The sequence below is a fragment of the Halichoeres trimaculatus genome, unplaced genomic scaffold (genome assembly GCF_033239565.1).
Source record: "Halichoeres trimaculatus isolate MK-OKI-2021-1 unplaced genomic scaffold, fHalTri1.1 fHalTri1_scaffold_21, whole genome shotgun sequence".
NCBI lineage: Eukaryota > Metazoa > Chordata > Actinopteri > Labriformes > Labridae > Halichoeres > Halichoeres trimaculatus.
Window position 1 is genome coordinate 6565399 of NW_027437199.1, and position 24494 is coordinate 6589892.

Below are 24494 nucleotides of genomic sequence, written 5' to 3' on the forward strand. Positions count from 1 at the left end.
AGGAGACCATGGAGAAACAGCTGTCACCTCTTATTTATCTCTTTTTATCTCTTGTCTGTCTGATAGTCATCACCACAGGAAGGGGAAATGTCTGAGCTGTTATCTCTGATGTTTAACCTGTGACTGTCAGCCTGCAGAATGAAGCAGAGTCCAGTCTCTGAGGAGATGATCACAGGATTGTTTCCTAGAGACTTGTTGTTGACTCGTTTTTTGCAGACTTGTTTCCTGCAGAAAGGTTGTCTACTGTTATTGCCTAAAGACTTGTTGCAAACTTGTTGTCTCCTGCAGACCGATTATTGCCCCTTTTTTTTACAGACTGTTTGTTGATCTGCTGTCTTGTAGACTTGCTGTCTTGTAGACATGTTATTGACTTGTTGAAATGTTGTTGACTTGCTGACTTGCTGTCTTGTTGACTTTCTCACTTGAAGACTTAATGTCTTCGAGACTTGCTGTTGACTTTTTGACTTGCTGTCTTTTGGACTTGTTCTTGACTTGTTGACTTACCATCTTGTAGACTTGTCAACTCACAGTAGACTTGCTGTCTTGTAGACTTGCTGTCTTGTTGACTTCCTGTGTTGTAGACTTGTCTACTCTGTTGACTTTCTGTCTTGTAGACTTGCTGTCTTGTAGACTTTCTGTCTTGTAGACTTGCTGTCTTGTAGACTTTCTGTCTTGTAGACTTTCTGTCTTGAAGACTTATTGACTTGTAGACTTGATAACCTGTAGACTTGCTGTCTTGTTGACTTGTTGTTGACTTCACATGCTGTTTTGTTGACTTGCTGTCTTGTTGACTTTCTGTCTTGTTGACTTGCTGTCTTGTAAACCTGCTGACTTTGCGACTTGCTGTTGACTTTTTGACTTGCTGTCTTTTGGACTTGTTCTTGACTTGTTGACTTACCATCTTGTAGACTTGTCAACTCACAGTAGACTTGCTGTCTTGTAGACTTGCTGTCTTGTTGACTTCCTGTGTTGTAGACTTGTCTACTCTGTTGACTTTCTGTCTTGTAGACTTGCTGTCTTGTAGACTTTCTGTCTTGTAGACTTGCTGTCTTGTAGACTTTCTGTCTTGTAGACTTTCTGTCTTGAAGACTTATTGACTTGTAGACTTGATAACCTGTAGACTTGCTGTCTTGTTGACTTGTTGTTGACTTCACATGCTGTTTTGTTGACTTGCTGTCTTGTTGACTTTCTGTCTTGTTGACTTGCTGTCTTGTAAACCTGCTGACTTTGCGACTTGCTGTTGACTTTTTGACTTGCTGTATTTTAGACTTGTTGCTCTTAACTTACTGTCTTGTAGACTTTTTGACCCACTATTGACCTGCTGTTTTGTAGGCTTGCTGCCTTTAAGACTTGTTGACACATAGACTTGCTGCCTTGTAGATTTGTTGTTTTGTTGACTTACAGTTGACCTACTGTTTTGTAGACTCGTTGACCTGCTGATTTTTTAGACTTGCTGTTTTGCAGACCTTTTTCGTTTTTTCAGACTTGCTGTCTTAGTAGACTCATTGACTTGTTGTTGACGTGATGTTTCATGCTGACCTGTAGGTGACCCCGTTTTTTTCTGCACACTCATTGAAAACTTGTTTTTTATTTCAGATTAGTCATTGATTGGTTGTTTACTGCAGACTCGTCGTTTCCTGCAGACCTTAAAGCAGCTCCAGCTCTAGCAGTTAGCCCGTGCATCGGCTCACTGGTCGCCGTCGGCGCTGATCAAACAAACGCTGTTTTTCCATTTTTCTGTGACGCTCTGATGAACGTGGCCGCCTCGCCCTTCAGGCTCCAGATGAAAGAGCTCTGAAATCTGTTCGTGACAGACACAGAGTCTCTCATTAAAGGGACAGGCTAACAGGAACAAACAACCTTTATCTTTGCTTTGTTTAGACTCGGACTAAAGAGCTGTGTGAGGTCATGTGTGTTCGTTTCAACACGCTAACAGTCCACAGAGCCTCTCTCCATTCAGACCAACCTGAGGAATTAAACTTCCTCAGAAACAGGATGAAAAGGATTTCTTCAAGGCCGAGGTGCAGATGAAAAACTCTGACATGTTATTCAGAAAATAAAGACGCCTTCCTGCTCGGCTCAAGGTGAAACTCAGACCCTGAAATAAGCGAGCGAGCAGAGCCACAGAGAGAAACTAGACTCAGAAACAGCGAGCAGGAGAAACAATAGGAGACGTCAAAGTAAAGAAGACGTCAGAGAGGCGGATAAACTTCTGTTAGAGATGTGAGGATCATCAACTTCATCAATTCTCTAAAAAAACAACATTTCAAACATAAGCTAAGAGGAGAAACAGGAAGTGAGGAGTAAAACAATCACACACTCCATGGATCAGACATCTCCCGTCAATCAGCTCATTTCTTTTTGTCAATAAAGGAATTTAAAGAAAGACCTAAATTTACAAACTGGTCTTCATGAAGCTGAGAGGAAAAAACGATGAATCGTGTGTCTACACATCAACCTGACACACAAAAGTGAAGCCAAAGCCCCCTGCGGATCTCTGATCAGCTGTTAGCGTCAGCCCATCCCAGTTTGGGTAAATCTCCTCCATCAGATTATTATGACAGAGATTATTCTATTTCCCAGCATGCTCTCTGCTCTGTCTGCATCATAAGCATTATCTGCTGCTCATGAAAACACATTGCCGCTCAGCACCAACTTTCTCTGAATGATGAAAGCATCTGTCAGCTGAATACAAACACACACACACACACACACACACACACACACACACACACACACACACACACACACACACACACACACACACACACACACACAGGTCTGTTTGATAGAAATTCAGAGCAGAGACTTGTTTGTCTGAGGCCGAGTCGTCTCCCTGAAGGTCGACAGTTGTGTGCAAACTGACGTGTTCCTGCAGAGACTCAATAAACTCTGTGTTTGTGTGTGTGTGTGTGTGTGACAGGAACACATGTTCAGGTTGCCTGTTGCTCAGAGCATCCCTGCAGGCTGAGGACTCTTTGTCTGACACAGAGATGAGGAGGTGCAGAGAGGAGGAGGGGGAGCAGAGAGGTTAGTAGGAGTCTTCAGTCGTCAGTGGTCCGGCTGCAGGTATTTATATCCCTGCTCTGGTGTCTCTTTACATCAGAGCTCCAACCTTGAGAGTCATTGAGCTGAGTCTGTCTCTGAGCTGAATGTCTAATGATCAGAGAGACGACAACAAGAGGTCTGATCCTCCTGGGCCCTGTTCTACGAAGCAGGATTACTGCCTAGCGAGGTAGCTTTGAGGCTAGGTTCTGGATTCCCTTTTCTACGACACGGGATCACTCCTCAGCGAGGCGAGAATCCATGACAACATGCGCTGAACAGCTAACCTGCTCCGGGGCAGGTAAGGTTCCAGATTGAACACAGGGACTCTAAAAACCCCGCCCACTGACCAATGAGCCTTCACGAAAAAATGGCTTGTCCGTTCTTAGAGGATCCCGTGGACATCGGCGCTCACATTGACCACCTTTATGAAAGTTACCGGTTTTCCAGGGAGGGGTTGGTAGTACATGACACTTTCTACAGGTAGCCTAGTTAAAGGGAATGAAGAACTCTCATTGCCGTAATAAGATCTTCAATGCAAACACTTCTGTTCCATGACAATTTTTTATTTCCCGTATTAAAATTGTGACAGGAATTCATGTAGGGCTCATGTGGGCTACATATCACACAAAAATGTAAACACGATAGGAATGAACAAATGAATAAATTCATCTAAGAAATAAATTAGGTATGGTGCATGTTACAGTAAAAGTGCATGGTGAACAGTGCTATTTCAGGATGATAATGGCACAAAAGATTTTATTTGCACTACACTTACGCATTTAGACTGTCAGTAATTTTCTGCCAGCACTCCTTCCGTGCTTTAGCAGCGGTGACGGTGCTGCTTTTAACGTTAATTACATGTTTCAGCTCGTCATACTTCCTCATGATCACCTCCTGCTCCTCCTGAGTGAAGTGTGCGGTCCTTCTCTCTCCGGCCTGCTCTGACGCTCCAGACTGCTCCATGTTCGCGATTGGTCAGATGCAGCGGGCTCCGCCTTATATGTGTGCACGCGCTCATTGCCTAGCAGGATCCACTTATGAGGTTGATAACCAGCGTCGTGAAACCGTATAGCAAGACCGCCGGCTACCGCGCTCAGTTCAGCGAGGTAGCTCCAAGGCTATCTCGCTATGCTGAACTTGCTTCATAGAATAGGGCCCTGCTTTAGGAGTCGCTCAAACATGAGCGTAAACACAGCACAGAGCGTCCTCCAGACCATCTGACACAGGACGCTGACTAAAACCCTGACTGTGAAGGATCTGGACAGAAGAGGACTGATGATATCCAGGTTTGAGTTAGTCCCAAAGGAGAGCGCATTGTGATGTGGTCTGATGATGTTTCAGGTTATGGTTAAAGACAGACGCATCTCCTCATAGTAAATATCCTCTCCTTCTGTGCTCAGTGTTGTTGTTTGTGTCTTTCGTACAGACGCTGTAAACTCGGCCTCATTTCCGTATAAATATTGGAGCAGAGAGCGGAGGATGGTTGACAGACACAGAGATGTTGGCAGAGCGTCTGAGGCTTGGCAGTAGGACAGGCTTCATATCTGTCTCTGTATCAGGCTACGATCCTCTCTGCACAGACACAAAGCTGAGCCGAGCTGAGTGCTGTACGCGGACACGGTCAGGTGAGGCAGCGTGGAGGAGTCTGAGAGAGAGCTCATCTCTGTGAAGCAGAGACAGGACGGAGGAGAGGCGAGGACAGGGCGGCGCTCTGGAGGGGAGAGAAACAAGGACTGCAGACGTGACCTGAGACTAAAACGACTCTTTAGAGGTTTCTGAGACACAGAGAGGAGTCGAAGGAGTTGGAGGAGTTGGAGCTGAGAGCTTCAGGTGATTCCAGCTCTTTAGAGAGGACACGTCCACACAAACAGGCGGCTCAGTTCAAAGACAGGAGAGGAACAGCTGATGTAAATGTCAGAATATAAGAGCTGTTTGCTCTCTCTGAAGGAGGAAGTTATTCTGTTTTATATCCTGAACACTTCCTCACAGGTGACTCAGGTAAAGGAAACAGAGACTCTGAGACTGTGTTTGAGTCCTGCATTATTAATTCATGAGCTGGAGACGAATAAAAGTTTAAAATCATCTGAAAGTCTGAAACAGAGACAGTAAACTGCGGATGTTCAGTAGACAGAGATCATGTCAAACAGCACAGCTCTGTTTCTTCTTATTACATAACACGGATTACACAACCTGTGAGCTAAGGGGCACACAGGTCCTTAATCTGGGTCTGAATTCAGATCTGAGCTGAAGAAGAGCAGCAGAGGGAAAGTCGAGGAGTTCAGGTGTGTGTCACTTGAGGAGGGTTCAGTCTGCAGTTCCTCAAGTGTCCACTAGAGGCCAGCTCCAAACGCTAAGGAGTCCACATACACACCCATTCAAAGAGCTGATCTTTAAATCAAAAACAAACATGTTTACAGCCTGGTTCAAAACATGATAGCAATCTGAATTTCTGAAGGGCTGAGCCAGCTGCAGAGACAGCTTTCCCAGGAAGGAAAGTGTGTGTGTGTATGTGTGTGTGTGTGTGTGTGTGTGTGTGTGTGTGTGTGTGTGTGTGTGTTGGGGGGGCTCATCAAAGAGGAGCAGCAGGGTTGAATCCACTTACAAGAGCCGTGAAGAGCAGCAGATATTCATCATTAGCTTTTAAACACACACACTCATGCACACACGCATAGACACACACACTGTCATCAGTAATCCTCATAGACCCTCATCCTCAGTCAGTCAGCAATCTGTATCACTATGGCAATGGCCTCATTACAGAGTGTGCATGAGTGTCTATGTGTGTTTAAGTATGTTATAGGATAGAATAGAATAGAACAAAATAGAAAAGAATGGCTCAGCAGATGAAATCCACTGATTCAACATTGGAGTCAGGTGTTAGCTCCGTTAGCCATGTCTGTGAATAGCATGATGCCACTTTGCCCTCTGGTTAGGGTTAGGGTTAGGGTTAAGCTGCGTTAGCACAGCTAGCTCATCCATCTTATTGGAGATAGATTTAACATTTCCCATAACAATGGACGGAAGAACAGGCCATCTCTTCTCTGCTCTCACCACAGTGCAAGCTGACCAGCAGAGGGACGGATATGCACGTAAACTATGGTTATCAGTGTTAACAGGCTTATTACTAAATCTGAAATGAATGTGACACATCACTTCAAACCTCATGTTATTTGTCCCTTCTGGCACACCATCATGTTTACGCCTGATAACAAGCTGCTGATGTGGTTCCTGGAGCTTTAACCATCTCACTGTGTCACACACACTCACACACACATACAGCTCTCCATCACTCCAGGACTAGCTGACGTATATTCAGTCCCTGCTTTGATATCAATAACACCTGTCACCTTCACACTGCACATGCTCAGTGTTTACAGTTTCATCTACTCAGCATTGAGGAGCTTCTTTCCCTCTTTCTCCAGGCCTCCAAAGGGCTGGCCAATCAGAATTAGGGAGGTTTGAAGAGCAGGGATTCTTAAAGGGACAGCGGCTACAACAACGTGTTTCAGACAGAGGCTCAAATAAGGCTTTTCTAAAACAGCAGAGAGAGAAAAATAGAGATTTATCTGAGCTGTAAATATTGTGATGACACGACGGGGGCACCAGAGGGACAGATAATCTGTCTGTGTATGTAATCCAATCCACCTGGCAGGTGAGTGACTAACTTTGTGCCCTGAGCCAGCTGAGACTCCGTCTTTGCATTGACTGAATGACCCTTATGCTAGCAGTTAGCTGTTAGCAGTTAACTGCTGGTAATTAGCAATAAGCAGTTACCTGTTTGCATTTAGATGTTAGCATTTAGCTGTTAACGTTAAGCTCTTAGCAGCTAGCTATTTACATTTAGCTGTTAGAAGTTAGCTGTTCACATTTTGCTGTTAAATTTTAGCCATTAGCACCTAGCTGTTCACATTTCACTGTTAACTTTTAGCTATTAGCAATTAGCTGTTAACATTTGACTGACAACATTTAGCAGTTAGCTGTTAACTTTAAGCTGTTCGCTTTGGCTGTTAACATTTAGCAGTTAGCTGTTAACATGTAGCTGTTAACATTTAGATGTTATAAGTAAGCTGCTAACATTCGACTGTTAATATTTAGCTGTAACCAGTAAGCTGTTGATAGTTAACGGTTAACATTTAGCAATTAGATGTTAACTTCTAGCTGCTAGCTGTCAGCTGTTGATATTTAACCGGTAACATTTAGCTGTATGTTGTTGACATTCAAAGGTTAACATTTAGCTGTTAGCTGTTAACTTTCAGCTGTTAGCTGTCAGCTGTTAACTTTTGGCTGTTAGCTGTTAGCATGTAACAGTTAACATTTGGCTGTTACCAGTTAGCTGTTGACATTTAACAGTAAACATTTAGCAGTTAGCTGCTAATGTTAAGCTGTTAGCAGTTAGCTGTTAATATTTAACGTTTAACATTTAGCTGCTGACGTTTAATGGTGATCATTTAGCAGTGAGCTGTTAAGTTTTAGCTGTTAGCAGTTAGCTTTTAGCTGTTAGCAGCTAGCTGCTAACATTTAACAGTAACTTTTAGCAGCTAGCAGTTAACTGTTTACAGTTGGCTGTTAATTAGCTGAATGAGACGTCTCTCTGCCATGTGGTGATCTGTTCCTCAAAGTTCAGGTAGTTCACAGACTCAGTGTGTCAATGATCTTTACTCTGAGTAGAAGAAACAACCAGTGCTGACATCACGTCTGTCTCCATGGCGATGTAGAGGGAAATGTGTGTGTGAGAGGGTGAGTGAGAGAGACGGTGATGGAGAGAGACAGAGAGAAAGAGAGTGTCGGAAATCCTCTCAGAGAGGCGTGAAGGGACACTGTGTCAGGAAGCTACAGCCTCTGAATACTAATATTAACCACAAACACACACGCAAACACGAGCGGCGTGCTGCCCGCCACCGCCACTGCCACTGGGTTCCTGTGCTCTGTCAACAGGCCACTGAGAAACAGGCTGAGAAAATGACAAAACATCAAAGACGAGGATGTTAATGACGACTGGGCCAGAGCAGGATACACGTACTGCAGAGGGACGTAGAGACAGAGAGGATGAAGAGCTTGGCTGGACTCTGCCTCACACAGACGACAAACAATCAGAGTTTGTCACTGAAAACTGGAACTTTTTTTTCTGTCATAAAAACAGAAGAACAGATTTCCAATTTTAATTTTTCATAAGTCCTCCATCCTTTCCTAAATCTGTCCCTGACCTCCTGAGGTTTCCATCCATGTCTTCATGAAGCTGTCGTCAGTTTAGTCAGATCAGAGTCACTTCAGACTCCACGTCTTCTTCTCATCACTCTGGAGAGAAAAACGTTCAGCGAGAGCTGAAGACCAGAAAACAAACTCTGCATGAACCCGTTTGCCACAAACTGCCGAGAGACTGAGGACGAGTTTCACAGAGTGAGAGTCAAATATAGATCAGAGGGAGTCAGAGATAGAAAACAACACGTCAGAGTGAACCTCAGCGCTGACAGGAGATCAGGTCTGAACGGCTCAACCTGTGAGGCCTGTCGGGCCAAAAGTCGAGACTCCACGTCAGGATGAAAACCTTATCCAACCATAAAGATCTCTGATCCCCAAGCAGCCTGCAGAGAAAACCTATGACATGATGTTTGTCCTAGAGATGGGAATTTACAGAAATTCCTGCATTCATACATTCTGAATATCTGATAAACAAATACTAGAATACTCACAGATCATTTCTATTTTTATTTTGACCATAAACAAAAATAGGATCCACTGGAGACAGACCTCCTGGACTGTATTTAAAGTCTTTATGTACATCTTTCCCACACTTGTAGATGTTCCCCGTGGCGATGGCTCGACAAACGCCATAGCAAGCTGAACTTCTCCGCTCTAGTTTCATCATATCGACATGCTAACAGGGCTAGCAATTGACATGATGCAAGACTAGCGCATGTGGTCAAGCATCAAACGAGTTAACTTATCTTGCACTGCACATGAACATGAACAGACGATTCTGCATTTATTTTGCGTTTGCTTTTGGTGTAATAGCATTTTCCTAGAGGGCTGCCGTAGCTGCAGTAAAACAGCTGTTTTTGCTGAAATCTGGTTCAGTGTGCAGAAACCGTGTCCGGAGAAGTCGTACGCTTGTATCGCATTAGTAATTTCCCATACTAGAGATAGACCAATATGGATTTTTCTGGACCGATACCGATTATTTGTAGTCAAGGAGGCTGATAACCAATATCTGAAGCCGATATTAATTTGCAGTCAAAGTGCAAATATTGGTGTCAAAATTTTGGACACTACAAACTCCAACACTTAACTTCATTCAAATACCTTTAAGCATGAGTGTATCAAACAGCTCCCAGGCTCAGCAGCATGTTTTATAAAGTTAAATGAAACTTTAAAAAAAGTAAATAGTTGAAGTTTTCTAGAGTAAATAAAGTTTTCGATATTTTCAATGAAAATGCAATAACTGTAATAACTGCACTGCTGATTGGCTGTTACCCAAGCCAGGGCCCTGCTTGTAACCAATCAGATGGTACTGTGGGTGGGACAGTTCTGGGGACTGAGTAGTAACTGCAGACAGCGGAGCGGCTGCATCAGAGCCGAAAAAACGCAGTTTTAAATTAGTTTCTTATCGGCCATCGGATTAAAAAAATATCCAGTGTAGATATGCCTCAAAATGCTAAATATTGACCCCGATAATCGGTCCGGACAATAATCGGTCTATCCCTATCCCATACCTGGTATCTTAAGTGAGGTGAAGAGAAGTTATGTTCAAGTTATGTTGCTTGCACAGGTGCACAAATAACAAAATCGTACTCGAAGAATCGGGTTAACTGCGAGTATTTGAGTACGATTACTTACGTGATTACTCGTAACTATCCTTAGTTTATAGAAAATCGTTATATTTTAGTTTTTTGTTTTAAAATATCAAAATCAAGACTCTTTGTCAATTTTTTTTTTCAAGTTCAAATTCTTTATTTCAGTCTTTGTTTATAAACTGGATTGGAAAAAAGTTACCACTGTTCTCCAGTAGAGGGCGAAATGTTTCTCTGACTAACGTGATGTGCGTTTTATGAGAAAATATGTCTCCTGGTATAGTCTGAAGACATTATACTCATCATTTAACTTTTTTTCACATGGTCTAGTGTTAAAAAAGCAAACTAGAAACCGCAAAGATCGTAAATATCGAAATTTAAATCGAATCGGCACCCCAAAAATCGTAATAGAATCGAGCATGTTGTTTCAGCCCTACTAGTTTGTGGTACAGTCTTCATGAGGTGGTGAGCTGGAGGAGAGACTGTGGGGGGCTCAGTTTGTCTCTGATAAGAGGGCAGGATAGTGAGGGAAGGAGACAAGGAAAGGAAGCATAGACTGCATAGACTCAGCCTGCAGACCTCTGAAAGGCAATACATTTCATACATCAGAAACTCTGGTTCCTCCATCAGAGATTCTCCACCTCTCTCCATCTCTCCTCTCTGTGTCTAAAAACATCCAGGTATTGATCCCTCCTGCTCCGTTACTCCTCCTCCTCCTCTCTGCACACTTTCACTCTGGGAGGGTTGAAGCTTTGTTTTCTCCCTCTGTATGAATTTTGATGCGTGGGTGAATAAACTTGTTAAATGGTTAATCCTGCATGCATCAGATTTGGTTTCTTCCTGCACAAAGCTCGTCCAGCTAATCCAGTCCCTGCGCTCTAATTGGCTGACTGCAGCCGCGCGCTCTGCTCCGGGGAGCGTGCAGATTAGAGAGCGTGAGCCCGCCGCCCAAATGAGTCACGCTGTGGTTACACGACTCTCAGGGGGAGATAGAGGATGCCCACACACACTGACACAGACACACAAGCGTGTATGTGTACAGTTTCTCTGTACGGTCTGCTGTACGAGAATCAATCAAACACAAATACACGCTCAGGGGAGCTTCCTGTCATACAATGAAGCTGCGTCATTGTCCGCTCCTCATGATGTGTGTGTGACAGAGAGAAACAGAGAGATATGAGGCCAGGGCTACACACACACACTCACCTGAGATCACCTGACTACAGCAGCGGGCCTCCTGCCCTCATGTAAGCATCAATAATGAACGTAGCCTGAAGCTAAACACCTTGTTAGTCTGTTCACAGCCCGCTCCGTGCTCGCTCCGTGCTCGCCTGGCGTCGTTGTGCTCCTTCAGGCTCATGATGCACTTTTAAAGACGTGGGTTTAGTCTGGCTCTCCAGATACAGCCTCATGTTTTCAGACTGGATCTGGAGTTTTTAAAACCAAACATGAGTGAATAATCCATCAGAAGCAAACACACACGTTCAATATTTAACTCGTCCTCCTCAGCTTTGACTCAACTCACACAGGAAACCTCCATCTCTGAGGGACCTGACCCCCTGAGCTCCTCTGCGTGGGTTCAATACCTGCTGCACTGCAAAAAAAATTAAATCTTATAAAATATTTTCCTCTTATATTTAGTAAAAAAATGTCTTACTATACTTAATATGGGCCACATTCACCTGACCAGTCCAGAAAAATGTCTTATTTAAAGTTATTTAAGGACAAAATGAAATCTAAATTGCTTGTTAGAAGTAAAAAAAAATGCCAGTGGAGTAAGAAAAATGTGTTGTCAAGTTTTTTTAAATTAAAATTAATGCCTTAATACAACAAACTTTTTTCTTATCCCACTGGCGGATTTTTTTTATTTTTATTTTTCCTAAGAATAAAACAAACACTAAATTAGAATTTTATTTTATTCATTTATTTATTTATTTATTTATTGCAGTGTGGAGTTTTGAGGCTCAACTGCAAAGAAACTGAAATCTTATCAAGTGTTTTTTTCTTATTTAAAGTAAAACTGTCTTATTATACTCAATATTAGCCATATTCAATTTATATTCTTGTAAAAAAGAAAAATCTGCCAAAGGACAAAGAAAAAATTGCTAGAAAATTTGCTTGAAACTAGAATAATGTCTTAAAAAAAACTTTTCTCTTGTACCACTGGCAGATTTTTTTTTACATGTTACAAGCAATTCAGACCTCATTTTGTCTTTTAAAAACTTGAAATAAGACATTTTTCCTGACTGGTCAGGTGAATGCCACTCATTTTAAGTCTAAAAAGACATTTTCACTGAGAATTAAATAAAAACACTTGACAAGATGTCAGTTTTTGCAGTGTGGAGTTTTGAGGCTCAGGGTCTGAACTGCAAAGAAACTGAAATCTTATCAAGTGTTTTTGTCTTGTTTCAAGTAAATTTGTCTTATTATACTCAATTTAAGCCACATTCAACTAATCAGTACAGAAACTCTCTTGTTTCAAGTCATTTAAAGAAAAAAAATGAGGTCTGAATTGCTTGTAACAAGTAAAAAAATCTGCCAATGGAACAAGAAAATGTAGAAAATTTGCTTAAAACAAGAATGATGTCTTTATTAAAGCAAGTAACTTTTCTTTGTTCCACTGGCAGATTTTTTTTTGCATGTTTCAAGCAATTCAGACCTCATTTTTGTCATTAAATAACTTGAAACAAGACATTTTTCTGGACTGGTCAGATAAATGTGGCTCATATTAAGCCTACAAAGACATTTTCTACTGATAATAAGACAAAAACACTTGATAAGACTTCTTTGTTTTGCAGTGTGGTCCTCTACAGGTGAGACATTCAGGTGCAGAGAGGGCAGCATCGTGATTGGCTCGTCCCCTCTGGGACTCAGTGTCAGGGCAGTTAGCTGCAGGCTGGGTCAGCTGTAAGTCTGTAAGGAGATAATCTCACCTCTGACAACATCCACAGTGCAAAAAGAAGTTATCCTATCAAGTGTTTTTGTCTTATTTTCAGTAGAAAATACTTTTTAAGACTTAATATGATCCACTTTCACCTGACCAGTCCAGACAAATGTCTTTTTTCAAGTCATTTAAAGACAAAAATGAGTCTCATAGATACTGAACACCAGGCAGAGAGGAGCCGTGGAGGAAAGACACAGCAGAGGGGCTTCACCTGAACATCTGCGCAAGAAACACACACTTTCTCACCTGAGATTAAAACACAACACAATGTCTAAACTGCCATTAAAGCTTTTATCTTAAAGGGAAATCTCAATGAAATTGGTTTGTTCCTCTGCTCAAACTCACAGAGAGATGTTTCTAATCATGAAGCTGTGCAGGAAATCTTTCTGCAGCAGTCTGAGACGATCCACCAGGAGAGGCTCTAACCATAATCCCATTCATCAGCTTAATTGGCCTGTAATTGGCTCTCATCGTGGCCCCCCAGATGCCATCACTCAAATCTCAACATCATAACTGTGTCTGATCGAGGAGGTTCAAACTGAGGCTCCCGTCCTCTCTTCAGGCCGCTTTAAGGAGGAGGATTCAAACCTGCAGCGTTGGTGTAAAATCATCAGACAGACACTTCTCTCCAGAGTAAAAAGACAAACATCCCACGGATCCAAAAATTACACAGACAGGGGTCTTTGTCACTTCATGAGAGGTTTGAAAGTTCACTGGTGGGCAGGTGAGCCTGTTTATCACAGAGCGTAATGAGAGCAGACGTGTTCACCAAACTCTGTGACAGGTGTTACCTCAAGACACGTCCTTTAAGTGTCTGAACTCAGAGAGCAGACAGCTCAGACTGCTCAGGGGTCACCTGAGAGAAGAAAACATTTCACACAAAAATCACTTCAAAGATCCAAACAAACATGGCTCAGTTTGATTCAATCGATTTAAAGAAGCTACGACTCAAATCACCGAAACGCAGAGTCACATTTCACAGTCTCCTCAGAGATGGAGACGGAAATCACTCCTACATCATTTCTGCCAAAGGATTCATCATCAACAGGATCATGAGTCTGAGAGATCGGTGTCATGTGTTTCTGCTCTTGTTCTGGGTCTGATTGTTACTGAGATGAGCTGAGCTGTTAGCAGCAGCTTCGTCTCATGAACTCATCCTCGGTGACGTTATCTTTTCTTGAGAAGCAGATAAAAATAACCCTCCTCTCCTCAGTGAGTCTTCGTCTCTTAAAAGAACTGGACTCTGATCAGGGTTTAATTTTCTCTCCTTTCAGAATCAGATCCCAGACCTGATCCGGCTTGAAAACCATCATCTGATTCAGATCGTATTCAGTCTTCAGCATCAGAGTAAAGTCTGTGTGTGTTTGTGTGCCTGTATCTGAGTCTGCCGTCTGTCTGGGGAGAACTCTGCTCGTGTCAAACAAAAAGAAACATCTCTGTCTTTCTCTCCGTTGAGCTGAACAACAATCTAACCGGAGTAACCGAGCTCAAACAGAGCAAATACGACGAGGAAGAGGAGTTGTTTCCTCAGAATCTGGACTAAAATGATCTGTTTCCCGAAGCCTCACAGAGTCAGCGCTTAGCTCCAGGAATAAATGAAGTCTTAAATATCAGGAGGACGCAGCAAGCTCCAGCTGCAGCTCAGCTCTGACATTTCCTCGAAAACCCCTCAGGTATCCTCAGCCGTCAACTCAGGTGAGCACACACCTGTCTGATGTGGACGGGCTCCAGGTTAATTAATGAAACAATCTGACGGCACAAACTGAACAGAGAAGAAACCAAACAAACCAGGATTTAACAACAAACTAATCCTCCACAGGTATTCAGACTCCTACTCCAGTTAGCTTAGCCGAAGCAAGTGAAGCTAGCTTTGTCAGATATGTGATGACACAAATTTGAGCTAGCTAGCTTTAGCCTCTTAACTGTAAAGAGAACTTAAAGAGTCAAATATACAAACTGTGAGCTGGGAACACTGAGCATCATCAGTTTAAGTGGCAGTTTACGCGACAACGGTTTAGGGTGAAATGAAAAGGTTTTGTTGCGTTTCAGCCTCACGTTTACACAGAAAAGGCGTTTAGTATTCACCAATACAACAGATGATCAGCTCAACTCTACTTTGGTGGAGATCTCCCAAAAGCAGCTTCTGGACAAGACAGTTATAACACCACCTGCAGGCCTGGCATGCTTACTACAGCGTTTTCAGTCCCTCAGCGTTCCCGTGTAAACACAGATTTTTTTCACAGTGTTTTCACTGCATTTTAGCGTTTTCAGATGAAACGTTGTTGTGTAAATGGAGCCTAAATTATTGCTTTAAAGCTAACGTTAGCTTGGTTGGCTTTTGTGTATAAACTCTGCAAGTCACAGCTTTCAAGCTAATAGGGGTGTAAGGGTACATGTATCCGTGCTGAACCGCTCCATAAGGCCGTTCGGTTCGGTACAGTGCTGTATTTTGAAGGAGTACAGTAAGTTTACGTTAGCCGCTGCACATGGCTCTTTTATATTCACGCGAATACTCGTCTATGATTGGCTGGGCAGGGAAGGCGTTTTAATATTCATGAGGAAAGTGGTCTGTGAATCATGCTTTGCGATCATGTGCATATCATGTGGACGTGACGTCTCACGGTGAGCCAATCAGAAGATGAATATCAGAGAGCTTCCGTAGCCACAGGAGCTTGTGTCTGAATTGTGCATCATGGCTGCTGCAAACGACCAACCGGAGCTTGAAGAGCCTCCCCCCTCGCTGTATAATGGCATGTTTTTGGTTTAATAAACATGCTAAACAAGCAAATGGTTTTGTGTTGTTCCATACTGTACCGAAAATGTACCAAACCGTGACCCTAAAACCAAGGTACGTACCAGTTTCTGTGTACCGATACACCCCTATAAGCTAGTGTTAGCTTCATTAACCAGCTAGCTTCTATTTTTTAACTAATGACTAGGGATGGGTACCAAATTATGTACTTTTGTGGGTGATTTTTCATGCTGGACATGAACACAACATTGTAAAGCTAAAAATTAAAGACTAAATATGTCAAACTGAAAAACTTTGAGATTTTTTTTGTTAAACAAATTAATATAAATACCATATTAACACACAAAAGTACTGAAAATAGGTACCATTGAGTACCGGCACCGATTACCAGGCAACAGGCATTCATCCCTACTAATGACTGTTTAATAACCTGAGCATTTATTCAATAAAGTAAACCTTTAAACTCCAGAGAGCTCATCAGAGAGGCGGAGCTTAGTGACCTCTGCTGAGTTAGTGTAGGTGACTCCTTGCCGCCCCCTGTAGGTCACTGACGGTCTTCTTCAATGTTGAACCTTGTATAGTTTCTGAACTTTCAAGCTGAATAGGAGACCAAATGTTTTTCTGCTCTTGTATTTTCCTGAAATTGTGGATCTTAATAGCTGTGAGCGTCTCCCAGCTCACAGCTGGTCTGTGCTCAGAGTAAAAGCAGGATAAAGTCTTTGTGGAGGAGAGGCGGAGGCTGAAACGATGGCCTAACGTCTGCAGTTTCATTTACCTCCTCACAGATAAGCAGAGCACTCTCAGCTGAACTGATGCTCTCCAAACCCACCGACAGGAACGGATACCGAGCGTTTAGAGAGATAAGACTGCAGCACAGTGTGGAGACAGAGAGGGCAGCAGGGGGCGCTAAAAGCACCCCACGGTACCTGGACTTTGAAAAAGAGCTCCTTCTGCCCGCTGCTTCACAGAAGGGGTTTAAAGGATCGAGGCAATAACTGCAGTCGCCCCTCAGGACAGGGAGGAAAGTTCAGGCGTCCTCAATAACTCTGAAGTTCCTCTGCAGATCAGAGCTCAGCAAACACAGAGAACATCAGGAGGATCCTGGTCTCAGGAAACGCTCACCCTGACTGACCCATCTGAGCTCCTCCGGGCTCTCTGAGCTCTCCGTCCTCGTGGTGACAGCACTAAGTGAAGAAGACGTACCCAGACTTCTCTTCCTGGACCCAATCAGAGGACAGCAGGTCTGTTTTTATCCCTCTCCTCCGGTTTTGATTGCTACCTTAAAGGAGCTGTCATTTTCCATTACTGCAGGCTGCAGACGAATCACAGGGACAGGAAGCCGACATCAAGATCTTAGAGCTGAACTGTCACTGCCTCAGATCTCATCCAGACCACAGAGGGGATTTCACCGCTCTCTTTATCCTCTGAGTGAGAACACACACCTGAAACACGTCAGGTGCAGAGTCTGAACCAGGTCTAGGTTAGTCCTTCAAGACGCTTCTGTTAAACAAAAGTCAGATAAACTGAGACCTGGACCCGGGACCTGAGCAGAGTCACACAAACGCACACAGAGGAGAAAATAAAGGGGGGAAAGAGGGGAGGGGGCGAGAGTTTAAGTCGCCAAGCTCTTTGACGCAGATGGGGAGTGGAAACAGTTGCCATGGTAACCCCCGCCCTGCCTCCAGAGTCGATGAGGGGAGAAAAGGACAAGTGAGAGTAAATGGAGGGAGGAGAGACAGAGTGAGCGTTTGACTGAGCGTGTTTGTCTGATTGGCTCCGCCCCCTTAATCTGACAAACACAGCAGGTGGTCTAGACTCTGACTTTACTGCTAAAGCGTCAAAACTACCTGAAGCATCACCTCAGTCTGGTCCTGATCCTCAGTCTGATCTTGAGTCATCTCTACACTGAGCCCCAGCTCGGAGCTCCGCGGTGAGGCCCCCTCTGTCTGAGAGTATTTATTGGGTTTCTAGAGTCAGTCTAAATAATGGATGAAGGGGCACCGGGGAGCAGTTAGTCTGTTTTATTCTCCTGATGATTGCTGTCATCCATCAGGCTGCAGGCGGCTCCACGGACACATGAGAGAGAAAATAAGAAGCCAACTACAGGCCAACTTCACACAGGAAACCAACTGCAGGCCAACTTCATACTGGAGCCAACTTCACAGAGATCTCAGATTGGACTTTGCCTCTCAGAAGTTCAGTCCTGAGTCTTTGTGAAGCTGAAATCACTCACAGAGAAACAGGCTGATATCTTGTTTACAGAAAAACAAAGAAAGGAGAAACTACTGAAGGACGAGCAGAGAGGATATGAGCAGAGAGCAGAGAGAGAAAGTGAGAAACCAACAGAGATTCAAATTTCCTGCTTTGCCGCGAGACTCCAATATGATCAAACCAACAACTGTGTGCAGACAGATGGACGTGCAGCCTCTCTCTCATTAGTAAACACCATCAGTACGGAGCACAGCGCCCCGGCCATTAACTCAAACTCAACGCTCCCCGTGGGCATCAAACTCCCCATTAACTCCAGCCTCAGGCTCTACCTCCTCCCAATATGGCATATGTTGTTTGTGCATTATGTTAAAGTTCATAAATGCAAACATGCATGAATTTAAAGGACAAACAACACAAAAACGCAACACAGAGGAACTGACACACAGGGGCATGCTTTAGATACACACAGGAGAAAACCAATCAAGCCCTTCATACAGTTAACGAGTCCATAAGATCAGATCTTTAAAGCTCTCTGTTTAAAGCTCTCTGGTCAAAGCTCTTTGTTAAAAGCTCTGTTTAGAGCTCCCTGATTGAGGCTCTGTTAAGGGCTCTCTGTTTAAAGCTCTCTGGTTAAAGATCTTTGTTAAAAGCTCTATGGTAAAGGCTCTTTGTTAATAGATCTGTCTAGAGCACCCTGCTTAAAGCTCTATGGTCAAAGCTCTCTGGTTAAAGCTTTGTTTTTAGAGCTTTCTTTTTAAGGACTTATGTTTCAAGCTCCATGTTTATGGCTCTCTTTTCAGAGATCCCTACTGCAGGAAGCCATATTAGAGCTCTCTGGATAAAGCTCTTTGTTTAAAGCTCTGTTTAGAGCTCCATGGTTAAGGCTCTCTGGTTAAAGCTCTCTACTTAAAACTCTGTTTTTTAGGGCTTTCTTTTTTAAGAAGTTTTGTTTTAAACTATGGTTATGACTCGCTTGTCTAAAATACTGTAGGAAGCAATAATTTTGGGATCTCTTTTTTCAAGCTCTCGTTACAGCTCCCTTTTTAGAGCTCTATTTAGCACTCTATGTTTAAAGCTCTCTATTTAGAGCTCTCTGTTTGGAGCTCTCTGTTTAAAGTTCTCTGTTTAGAGCACTATGTTTAAAGTCTTTGATAAAGTTCTGTTTAGAGCTCTCTGGTTAAAGTCTTTGTTTAAAGCTCTGTTTGGAGCTCTCTGTTTAAAGCTCCCTGGTTAGAGTCTTTGTTTAAAGCTCTGTGTAAAGATCTCTGTTTTAAGTCTTTGTTTAAAGTTGTGTTTAGAGCTCTTTGTTTAGAGCTCTCTGGTCAAAGCTCTCTGGTTAGAGCTAACTACTGTAAACTCTTTGTTTTAAGCTCTCTGGTAAAGCTTTCTATTTTAAGCTCTCTGGTTAAAGCTCTTTGTTTAAAGCTCTCTGGTTAGAGCTCTGTTTTTAAGTCTCTCTGTATAAGGACTTTCATTTCATGCTTCAGAGATCTCTACTGCAGGAAGTCATATTTAGAGCTCTGAAACAAACACGTTATCCCTTCAGAAGATTTTATAAATTCTAAAGTTATTCTTTAAGTCTTGTATTTTTTCAGAGAAAGGTCATAATCATTTTCAGCTCTGGGCGTTCAGAAAAACAGAAACTCTAACTTCCTGTTGATTTTCATCTTAAACTGTGAAATCTTCATAATCTACCCGTCTAATCGCCTCTTTTCCACTTAGAGTTTACCTTAAATAATTCAGCCTCAGTGTGTGAGCTCACTCAGGGAGCGGTCTGCACCTCTCATCCCCTCACTCTGTCAGATCTGAGGATTACCAGCTGATAGGCCTGATTTCACATGGGCTCAGGCTATTAACGCTCTGACCTTGGATCTCAACCAGCCAATTTATCTAAGAGCTGGCACGGCCTCAGCTGCCCCCACGACTCCGTTCCAGATCCAAGATCCTCCATCGGTATGCGCTCCTTCATCCTGCTGTGAAACGCTTCCTCTTCCTCGCTCACAGGTTCAGTTTGAGATGCATAATCCTCCTCTCTGTACCCGCCCTTGAAGAGCTCTCAGATCCATCATTTAACACAGGTTTCAGCTGGCAGACAGTTATGAGTGTTTCCACATGAGGCTCTTTAGCTCATGAATACATGAAGAGTTACAGTGGGCTGAGTTCAAATCAGAGTCCAGATCTGATGGGGTCCAGGTGAAGCTAAGCCACATGTGAAGGTGTGTTTCAGAAAGATGTGGATGTAAAAGAGGATTCATCACTCAGGGTAAATTTTCCCTGTTTATTTCTCCAGTTCATCTAAAAACCTCTGGTCTTTGGAGAAAGAGCTCAGAACTCCCCCCTCCTCAGCTCTCAGGTAGTTTCTCTGTGAACGCCTCTAACCATCAGCGTGGTTTCCCTCCATATGATCCAGGGCCTTACTGCCACTCCATCTTTCCATCAAACATCAGCCTCTCCCTGCAGGAAATGTCACTTGACTTTATTTTTGCATTTGACCTTTTATTGTGAAGAGTCCTGGTCCCAGTGGACGCATGAGTCCGTCACATAATCTGACAGAGACGCCTAACGACGAAGGGAAGAGAGCCAGGAGAGCTGAATGAAGGAGGACGAATAATTCAAAGACCAAAACCAAACCACAAGCTCCAGGCTACACAAAAACAATAATCCAATACCTAAGAAACTCAATCTCCTAATCCTAAAATCCTAATCCTTCATCCTAACTCTCAATCCAGTCCAAACCCATAGTCCTCACCCTAACCTTAATCATCGTCCTAACCAAAATCCTTTATCTTAACCCTTTAATGAGTCGAAAACCATAATCCTTCAACCTAACCCTTAATCTAGTCCAAACCCATAATCCTCCATCCTTACCCTTAATCCTTCATCCAAACCCTTAATCCATTCCAAAACCATAATCCTTCATTCTACCCCACAATCTAGTCTGAAACCACAATCCTTAATCCTAACCCTTGATCTAGTCCAAAACCATAATCCTTCATTCTACCCCACAATCTAGTCTGAAACCATAATCCTTTATCCTAACCCTTAATCTAGACCGAAACCATAATCCTTCATACTAAACCTTAATCTAGACCAAACTATAATCCTTGATCCTAACCCTTAATCTAGACTGAAACCATAATCCTTCATACTAACCCTTAATCTGGACCAAAACCATAATCCTTTATCTTAATCCTTACTTTATACCAAAACCATAATCATTCATCCTAACCCTTAATCCAGACCAAAACCATTATACTTCATCCTATCCCTTAATCTAGTCCGAAACCATAATCCTTCATCCTAACCCTTAATCCAGACCAAAACCATAATCCTTCATCCTAACCCTTAATCTAGTCCGAAACCATAATCCTTCATCCTAACCCTTAATCTAGTCCGAAACCATAACCCTTCATCCTAACCCTTAATCCAGACCAAAACCATAATCCTTCTTCCTATCCCTTAATCTAGTCCGAAACCATAATCCTTCATCCTAACCCTTAATCCAGACCAAAACCATAATCCTTCATCCTATCCCTTAATCTAGTCCGAAACCATAATCCTTCATCCTAACCCTTAATCCAGACCAAAACCATAATCCTTCATCCTAACCCTTAATCTAGTCCGAAACCATAACCCTTCATCCTAACCCTTCATCTAGTTTAAACCTATAATCCTTCATACTAACCCTTAATCCAGTTTTAACCCCTAATCTCCCATTTTTACCTTATTCTCTCATCCTGACCCTCAACCTCTCATCCTAACCTAATCCTTCATCCTAACCCCTAATCCCTCATTTTTACCTCTAATCTGTCATCCTAATCCCAAGTGCCAAGCAGATTTCTTTTAACAGTTTGTTTTTGCTCCATTTACAAATCTGACTTTTTGTTGTGTCCCATCATCAGATCTTTTTTTCTCTCCTTTCTTTCTCTTTAGCAATATCTCCCTTTCTCCATTTATTCTCTCTTTTTTTGCTTTCCTGCCTCCATCTCCCCCCTTTTTCTCCCCTCTTTCTCTCCCCTCTTTTCCTCTCTATCTGAGGCCTCTCCCGCAGCCGTAGCGGTGGCCTCTGGAAGTGGTTATCGTAGAGAATTACGCTGCTGTTGCAAACAAATAGCTGCTGTAATGTTCTGTGAAGAGCGGGAGAGAGACGGTGGGAGGCTCTGCTCCTGGAGAAAAATCCTCCATTAAGGATTCAGGGGAGAGCTGGACACCAGACAGCTGGGCCTAATGGCACAGAGAGGCTGATGCAGAGCTAACACACACACACACACACACAGATAAGAGCCTGTAAACACACACACACACCTTTAAAATCACAGCTTATTGAGCTACAGAGAGGAGCACATGTTCGGATAACACACCGTGCATTAGAGTCAGAAGAATATGGATCAGCATGGAGCAGGGCCAATAACACACACACACACACACACTCCAAACCAGAAACACAGTCAGCTCTCTACAGAGATCTTGGTAGCTAACTGTTAGCTCTCCACCGCTAACAGTTAGCTCGCTACAGCTAATGGTTTAGCTCTCCAATTATAACGGGTTATAGATGAAGCTATTGAGATGTCATAGTGATGTCACCAAGATCAGGTAAGAAAGATGTGTGCTTCCAGCTGCTGTGTTGCATTCTGGGAAATGTATGATTTGAAGCTTCTACCCAGTCACGCTGATTCTCGTTGTCCCAAAACATGACGGAGAGATCTCATAATACCATGACTCAGACTAACTCCACAGGTCTGGGGCCCCCTTTGACCCCACCCCCTGCAGACCTCCTAAAGTGTTCCCTTAAGGAGGCAAGGGAATGAGGGTGTAGGAAGCAAAGCTAGGAAAGGACACTCACAGGGGACGGTGCGGAGGTAGAGGTTGTCCCGGATGATCTGCTGCAGTTCGTGGTCCACCGAGCCTTTCTGGAAGCGCAGGTTGAGGTAGTGGCGCAGGTCCTTGTCTATCACGCCCCCTGGAGAAACACAAAGGAACAGCAGTGAGTAAAGTCAGGTCTTCTCCATCATCCATCACTCTGACAGCTCGGGCTGAAAACAGACGGACAGATTACTCAGGAACTGGACGGACGTGTTTGTGTTTTTACCAAACTTCAGAGAAAAGTCTGCAGCGACAAACAACCCAGGAACCTCTGAGGACACAGACGCATGTTTAAACCCACTCTGACCATAAAAACAAACAGACGAAGAGACTCTGCCCCCTGCAGGACGCTGCACCTGTCAGCAGCTGATTGGTGGAGCTGTTAATTGGAGCTGAGGTTGAACAATCGTGGAGAAATGTCCACATATAAATCACCTGCTGACGCCCCTCCAGGGCCTTTTTCATCCTCCTCACGTCACACCTCCTCAGCAGCAGGCCCAGATCTCTAGATGGCCTCCACTCTAAAACCAGTAAATCTGACTGGCCCAGCATGAGAGAGGACGGATTAAAAGGAGAAGAGATGGAGGAAGCAACAGAGGAAAGGAGAGAGGAAGGATGGAAGGAGGAAGGACAAATCCCAGGGGGAGGAGAAAAGGGGCTAAAACAAGCATCAGTCCTCCCCCCTTCAGGACCACTCCATCTATCTCCTCTAACATACATCCTTAAAGGAGGGAGGAGAGATGAGGAGGAGAAGCAAGGAGCCGGTCTGACGTTTCTTCAGGGATTCCTCCTCATGGATTCTTTAACTCCTCCGTCTGCAGCGCAAACATCCCTCTAACCTTCAGCATCCTCTCTTTAAAGCAGCAGCTCGGCACCGTGCCAAACAGCATTTAGCTCTCCTCACCCCCCCTCCAACCCCCCCTCAGCATGATCCCCAGGCTGTGACATCCACGCATGATACAACCACACATGTCAGCAGCGACACACATGTGCAGGAGGACACGTCAGATGTGCAGAAGAGAGACGGCTGTCAGGAAATAATGAGCTGCAGGAGAATAACCTGCTTCACAAGTTCTCTGTCATATCCAGAGATCTATTATTCAGACTGTGGTTTTTACATCACACACACACACACACACACACACTCACACACACACACACTAATCCGTCAGAGCTGAACTAATTCACGGAGCGCTGCGTTAGAATCGTGCAAACCTGAATCACAGAAACCGGCTCCATCAGAGACGCTGAGCTGCACGACCAGCTAATTTACATCTGCATGAGGAGAGACAGAGAGACCACGAATGTTCACCGTGAAAGGTGAGCAGCCTGCACACACACACACACACACACACACACGCACACACACACAGAGTGACACACTTAACGGCACCTTCAGAGAGCAGAGCGGGCAAGCTGCGGTCTTCCCATCAGAATCCTTTTGGTCCACAGGTTTTTTTTATCATGCAAATAAAAAATAATCTCCTCCAAAGGAAATCTGGAGCCGGATCTGAAGTCCACGATCAGGTCTGGATCCGCTCTGTCCCTCAGGTCCAGAACTCTGTCAGCCAGTCCAGGTAGAGAAGCGGCTCTCCTCTAGTCCATGGAGGAGAGATGAGACGGGAGAGCGCAGCAGAGTGACTGAGAGAGACGGAGGCAAAGAGGGAGAGTGTGTGTGTGTGTGTGTGAGTGTGTGTGAATGTGTGTGTGTGTGAGAGGGAGAGAGAGAGAGCAGGGGGGACAGGGGGAATAGGGGAGAAGTGTGTGAGTGTGTGTGAGTGTGTGTGTCAGAGAGAGAAAGCATTGAGCTCAGGCAGCAGAGACCGACAGCACTGAGATCCTTTTCCTCTCTCATCCCTGCAGGTTCTCAGGGGCAACAACGCCCCCC

At 43.8% G+C, this 24494-nt stretch overlaps 1 protein-coding gene across 10 annotated transcripts in view; it reads right to left on the minus strand.

The window, feature by feature from the left end:
* magi2a (membrane associated guanylate kinase, WW and PDZ domain containing 2a) overlaps positions 1 to 24494 on the minus strand; it is a 161827-nt gene that overhangs the window by 107468 nt on the left and 29865 nt on the right. For 9 of the 10 annotated variants that reach the window (XR_012600075.1, XM_074697665.1, XM_074697666.1 and 6 more), the window contains exon 2: positions 22587 to 22703. Coding sequence is in view for 8 of the 10 variants with exons in the window: in XM_074697665.1 (XP_074553766.1) it covers positions 22587 to 22703 (117 nt within the window). In the remaining 2 variants the exon portion in view is untranslated. Of the gene's footprint in view, positions 1 to 22586; positions 22704 to 23999; positions 24448 to 24494 lie in introns of those variants that run through there. The other variant, XM_074697669.1, reaches the window with a different exon arrangement.